At 61.4% G+C, this 6374-nt stretch overlaps 2 protein-coding genes across 2 annotated transcripts; one reads left to right on the top strand and one right to left on the bottom strand.

The window, feature by feature from the left end:
- Window positions 1-80: 80 nt before the first annotated feature.
- On the top strand, window positions 81-1835 carry NCLIV_053640 (putative peroxidoxin 2; the record flags this gene model as incomplete). The annotated part of the gene is made up of 4 exons (XM_003884916.1): window positions 81-193; window positions 696-822; window positions 1123-1380; window positions 1659-1835. 4 exons carry the CDS (start codon window positions 81-83, stop codon window positions 1833-1835), a joined length of 675 nt encoding a protein of 224 aa, XP_003884965.1.
- A 1554-nt stretch (window positions 1836-3389) lies between these two features.
- NCLIV_053630 (putative zinc finger (CCCH type) protein) lies at window positions 3390-6374 on the bottom strand (the record flags this gene model as incomplete). Its single annotated transcript, XM_003884915.1, has 1 exon — window positions 3390-6374. The coding sequence occupies one exon, from the start codon at window positions 6372-6374 to the stop codon at window positions 3390-3392; it is 2985 nt and encodes a 994-aa protein (XP_003884964.1).

Raw genomic sequence — 6374 nt, 5'->3', positions numbered from 1 at the left:
CCCCCCCCCCCCCCCGTCGCTTCATGGTGTAAACTTTTGTCGCTGTCCAACGCTTGTGCTGCAGCAGAGCAACTCAAATCATGTTGGTTCTCGGCAGCAAGTTCCCGGACATCCACGCGGATGCCTCCGGTGTCCCGGACAACAAAATGAAGCTCTACGACTTCCTCGGCGATTCGTGGGGACTGCTTATGAGGTAGGAACTCTGCGCCTTCAGGCGAATCCCTGTTTCCGCTCTCGCCCACCTGTCCTTGCAGAAGCCGAGTGAACGCCACAGGCGCGGCCGTTGTCGGATCTGTTTTGGGGCAGTAAGCCGCAGAGTGCTGGGCGATTCAGTCGACTCCTCATCGAAGAGGCGGGGCTAGAGTTGCAGACGGATTCTGAGAACCTGCTGTCGTCTAGTGATTTTGCACTGTGTCCGTTCTCGAGAGGAGGTCGAGGAACGGCAGGGGCGGGTGGTCTGAGTTTCGTTCGTGCGGATTTTCGCGGACCACAGACAAGTCCTCTTCAAGTCTCTCTCGTATAAAAAAGGTACCATGGACCGAAACGCCTCAAGCTGGACACTCCAGCAGAGCTGCGAGTCGTGAAGTGTCCGCGCTCAACTGCATGGATAGCACCTGACGGAACGGGCGGGGCCCCCGTGTTGAAAAAAAGAGCCTGCATCGATTCGTGTTGTTCAGGAGTGTGTGTGGATGCAGTCACCCCCATGATTTCACCCCCGTGTGCACGACGGAACTCGCGCAAGCTGCGAAGATGGCCCCAGAGTTCGCAAAGAGGAACTGCAAGTTGGTCGGGTTCTCCTGCGACAGCGTCACCTGCCACAAGGTAGGTCTGCCGAGAGACGCGTCGCGCGTCTGCGTTGGAAAAGGAATCCATCCCCCCGCCGGCGCGTTTCGCGACATTCAGATCAAATGCGTGCGTTTTCTCTAGCCGGAGGACATGCAACCGCCCGAGCCTGATGAGCCGCCGTGCGAGACGGCGTCGCTTCCCCCAAAAAGGCGCCTAAAGACGAAGAAAAAAGGAACCGGTTCGCGTTGTTTTCCTGCAGCGCGTATACCGTTGTTTGCAGCAGAGGCTGTTTTTCACCTGCTGGTAGCCCTCTCGGTTCTACCTTTGTGAACACAGGACTGGGCAAAGGATATCATGAGCGTGGCGAATCTCGCTGGCGATCTCCCCTTCCCCATCATTGCTGATCCGGAGCGCAAGTTGGCGAACGACCTGGGCATCATGGATCCTGAAGAAAAGGACCAAGCGGGCATTCCCGTGACATGTCGCGCAGCCATCTACATCGGGCCTGACCGCCGTGTAAAGGCGCTCATCCTCTACCCCGTGACTGTGGGCAGAAACTTCAAAGAGGTTCTCAGGGTGCTCGACGGCCTGCAGGTACGAGAGCGGCTGAACCGGGTTTGCCTCCGACCAAAATGAATGCGCCGTTAGTCAGTCTGTCCACTTCAGAGCGCCGGTGCTCCGCAGCCGTACTAGACCTGTTCCTCTGGAGCGGCTCACCTCTGTGTGTCGCAGCGGAAGAGTGCGTCGATGCCGTAGGCGTTGTGTGCGTTTCGGGAAAGTGCTCAGTACCCCGCGCGTTGAGTGCGGTCACGAGAAGCACGGGAGGCATCAGCGTGTGAATCTGGTTCTGCAAATCTGTTTGTACGTTTCAGCTGGCTGAGAAGTACCCCGTCGCAACCCCTGAAGGGTGGTTCCCCGGCGACAAAGTTATGGTGCAACCGACTCTTTCCGACGAGGAGGCAAAGGCAAAGCTGCCCAAAGGCTTCGAGAAGACGGCATGCCCCTCCGGGAAAAATTACCTGCGATTCGCTCCAGATCCTTCGGCTTAGTGAAAAAGACCTCTCGGATTTTTGTCGTCGAGGGGCGGCAGGTTCGACCAGGCGGCTTTCTCCGTTTTAGTGAAAAGTCGCGTGTTCCGGAAGCTCGGATATGATCGGCTGTATAGACAGTTACTGCAGGAAAACTGTGACGGAAGTGGGGGCACGAGAAATGCTCAGCGTACCCACTCCGCTGGGAAAGGATATATGGCTCTTTGGGAGACTCAACTTTTGCACCCACGTCGGCTCGCTCTTCCGTTAGGTTAGCTTTGTCTAGGGTGTTGCGTAAATCCGGGATGAAGTGTACTGTTGCCGTCTCGATTTGCTGAGCCCGAATGTTGACAGGGCTTTTCTTCGCCTTCTAACACTAAAAAAGAACGGAAATACTGTCGGACGGGAAACGGTTACTCTTTAGGAGGCAGAAAACGCATCGGTTTAAAATTTGCTGTATTGTGTCGAGCGGAAACCGCGAAGCCTCTCTCTGACACTCTGAACGGCACACAGAGCGCTTGTGCGCGACTCCAGTGCATTCTTGTGCTGGGCATCTCGGAACCCGTTTTCGCGAGTGGACAGCGGCGGTGGGAATTCTTCCGTGCCCCAGACAAGTCTAGGCGTTGTACCCGCCGTAATCGCGCGACGTTGTGGGCCAGCGACATGCCTTCCTGCTGCCGTCGTCTGACCGCTGAAGGTCCGCAGCGTCCTAGCACGGGAAAGAAACGTCGAAGGGTTACGTGCGCACCTTGCGGGCCCCATCGACGTGGGAGGTTGCCGAAAGTGAAGGGTACAGATGTCGCCTCAGGTGGGGATATCTGCAGAAAACGAAGTTGTGTCACGAAAGTGACACAACTTGCTTTCGCGGCGGTACCGGTCAGCAGGGGGTCTGCTGGGTGTGCGCAGGTGTACTGGATCTGCCTTATGCTGCCGCATTCGGGTCACAGAGCGCACACTGCCTTCTACCCCAAATCGCTTCTGAAGCGAACTGTGCTGTTTTCGGAGTTTCTGTCGCAAGATGCGTTGGCGTGTTGCGCGGCAGACGAACGCATGGACCGTTCCACCAAACAATCTCCAGGAGTGGAGAAGTGTGTGTCGGCGTGAGACAAACCGCTTCGCAAAGGAAACGGAAGTGACCAATGCCATGACGCGTTATCATGCAAGGCACGCAGCTCGGAAAACGCGCACATATGGTTCAAATGACCGATGTGGCGAGAACAGTACCTGACGCGGGCGAACCGGACACGGACAAACCGACTTTTTACCAGGCTGCAACACATGCTGCGCGGAAAGAACAAACCGGTTTCACGATGCGCTTGTTTCCGTAGGTTCACACCCTCGGAAGCCAAAAACTGACACACGGTCGTATATCGGTTCTTTTCCCTTCACTTTTGCTTTCGGCCTCCACGCCTACCACAGATCCGTTCACCGTTTCTTGAAGCGGTCTTTCCCGACTTCCTGCACGCCACTACGCACGGAACGAAGTTTTTGACGAGCCGACAAGACACGCGACGCCTTAACGCATTTTGTCTAGCAAATCCAGTCGAAGCGTTCTCTGCGACCGGCCTTCGCGCCTTAGTCCTCGTAAAACAAAGGCGCTGCTGCATTGAGCTCTTCCGTGGACGCCAGAAACTGCATCACGACCGGCACGACGCCCAGTCCTCCGCTGCCTCCGGAACCCGGCCCGCCGAATGGAGCTAAATAGAGTCCACGTGAGTTCCCAGCAGCGAGGAGGGCCCCTCCAGGGTGCGCGCTCGGCGGTCCTCCCGGTCCCATTAGCGCGTGGTGCGAAGCCGATCCCGCGCCCCCAAAGGGGACACACACGGGGCTTAAAGGCCCCGACGGCGTCGCGGGTCCAGAGGCCATGGAGCCAGCTTGGGCTGCGTGTGGAAGCGCATGCGCGTGGGACGCCTGAAGCCAGTAGGACCCCATCGAGGCCGGACTCGCGTCCAAGCGTGCAGCGGCAATCGCCGCTGCTGCCGCATTTTGCATGGGATGAGGCGACCGCTGCGGCGCATGCTCTCTGGACGGTGCGCCCGTGTGACTCCCCGGCGCCTGGTGTCCCGACCCAAAAGACGCAGGCGACGTTCCGTTTCCGCCCGCGGGACTGCCGGGGTCAGGCTGTCGCCCACTCCCCTGCGGACCGGTTCCTCGACGCCCTGGAGCGGCGGTGAAACGCCCCTGAGTGTGGTGGTGCGAGGCACCGGCACCACGCGCCCCTCCTGGTCCTGACGCACACGAACCAGTTCCTGCGTGCAGCGAGGCTCCAGCAGTGTCGCAAACGCCTGTCGCGCCGCCTGTCCCACTGGCAGGCACATCCCTTTGGTCCCCGTCTCCCTGTCCCCCCAAAGCCGCGCCTCCACCTGTCCCCGGCGTCCGATTCTCTTTCGCGCCGTGTCCTCCGTCGTCTCGGGCCGCCCCTCCTTGCGAAGGCAAACTGGCGTCTCCCTGAAGAAACCCAACTCCCTCGTACCCCGCCATCGCGCCCAGCAATGCGTAGTTCTCCGATACCTTTGGATGTGCTGGAAGGAATCCCATTGCTGGATCGAGGAGAAGGCCCTCTCCTCGACCGAGGCCTTCTGGGTCGCATCTCTGCATCATCACGGAGGCACACACATCTGGCCCGACAGGGTGAATGCATCCAGGCTTCAAACCATCCGCGCTCAGTTCGGCAAGGCCACCAATGAGCGCTTGGTGTCGAAACGCCGCATTCAGAGCTTCTTCCTCCGAATGTGCAAAGCGGCAATCGGCACCTTTGTAACAACCGGTTTTCCGCGACAAGTACGGACACAACTTGCGCTTGTCAGGTCCGTGAAACCCTCCCGGCCCTCCGTGGTGAAAAAGCACGCCATGAGCGCCTCCCGCGTGCGCCCCACTTCCAACTCCACTCGAGTGCGCCCCGCCTAGAATGCCTCCACCTGCATTCTTTCCGCTACTGGGGGGCCCTCCACCTGTCTGAAAGAGAACGGACGGCCCAGCCGCGTCTTGCGCGAGTCCGTGGCTGGGCCGGTCTCCTGTTCCAGGAGCTCCTCCAGTTCCCCTGCTCCGTGATGGACCTCCAGACGCATCCGAGGGATGCTCATGCGTCTCCTTGTTGGCATGGGGCGAGTAGTGAGACATTCCGCCGCTCGTTCTACCGCTCGCCGCACCGCCTGTCTCGGCTCCTCCACTACGCGGAGGGGGGTGATGGTAAGAACCGCTGGACGTTGAACCGCGGCTGCCTCCTCCCCAGGCCATGCCGCCACGGTAGTGCGGTTGTTCCGACCCCGTAGGCCTGTCACTGGGGGGCCCAGGCGCCGAATCTTCGCTAGCCATTAGGCCGCCGCCAGAGGCGACATTTCCCCTCCGTGGGCCTCCGATTCCGTGATGCTGACCCTGGGAAGCCTCCACCCCACGATCGCCCACAGCCACGCCGAGTCCCTGCCCGGCTCCAAACGCTCCGTTGTCGCCGCCTTCGGATCTCTCGAGGCCGAGTCCGCCCAGGGCTGTACCGCTGGGAGACCCGTCGATGGCGTGAGTGCCGGGATCCCCGCTGGATCCTGCATTCCGTTCTCGCCCCTTTCCTTCTTGTCTCCCTCCGCCCCCGGAGACGCTTCCGCCTGGCGAGGCTCCCCTCGGATTTCTGGCCCCTCCGAACCCCCGGAGCTCCTGCTCAGAATGTGCCCAGCTGCACTGGTCGCCGTGGGTACACCGCCGCAGTGGGTACCAAGGACAGAACTTTGTTTTGTAAAACTTCTGGGCATTCGCGGTCGCCGGACTTCCGTTGTTGCTCGAGCCCCCGGGAACGGCGACGGGTCCGCCGCGCCACTTGTGCGGCGCCTGTCCTCCAGAGGCCCCGCGAGTCTCGCCCGCTTGCGGCCGCGACCTGCCGCCGCCCGAGGCCTGCGATGCAGGCGAACCCGAGAAAGGCGGAGCGCTGGAGAACGGAGCGCTGGAGAACGGGGTGCTGGAGAACGGAGGAGCGTTGCCTCCATTCCCCCTGGGGTGCGGCGCTTCCTGGCTCTCAGCCACGGCCTGCTGGGCGCCATCCCCCCTCGCCCCCTTTCCTGGCTGATTCAGACTCCCGGGGCCCCAGCTGCGCGGCCCCGCAGACGCGTTCCCGCCCGATCCGGGCAAAGCGCGAGCGTCGGATGGGGTCCGTGCGCCCCTGTCTTCGCCGCGCTGTCTGCTGGAGCCTCCGCGGCTGACCGGGCCGCCTCCCAGCGCCTGCTGGGTCTGACGGCCGCCCGGCGACGCAGGCGGATTTCCAGTGAACCTCCCGGGAGGCGGAGCGAGTGCACCGATGAGCGCGCCCGAGTTGGCTGCAGAGGCCGCCGGGGCCGCGCTGGAGACGCCTGAGGTCTGAGCGTCTACCAGAGGTCGCCCGTACGGCGCTGGGAAGGCGCTCGCGGGGTTTTCAATCAGCGGAGACGTCGAAGCGGTAGCAGACGAGGAAGGCGAAGCGTTCGCAGACGAAGGGACACCGCTGGACGCAGATTGCGACACTCCTGAGGAGGCTGTGCCCGTTTGTCGCAGTGCACCCCCGGCCGCGCCAGAGGCAGCTGTTGGGGGGGGGCCCAT

The sequence above is a fragment of the Neospora caninum genome, chromosome XI (assembly GCF_000208865.1).
Source record: "Neospora caninum Liverpool complete genome, chromosome XI".
NCBI lineage: Eukaryota > Apicomplexa > Conoidasida > Eucoccidiorida > Sarcocystidae > Neospora > Neospora caninum.
This window is presented reverse-complemented; position numbering and strand designations above follow the sequence as displayed.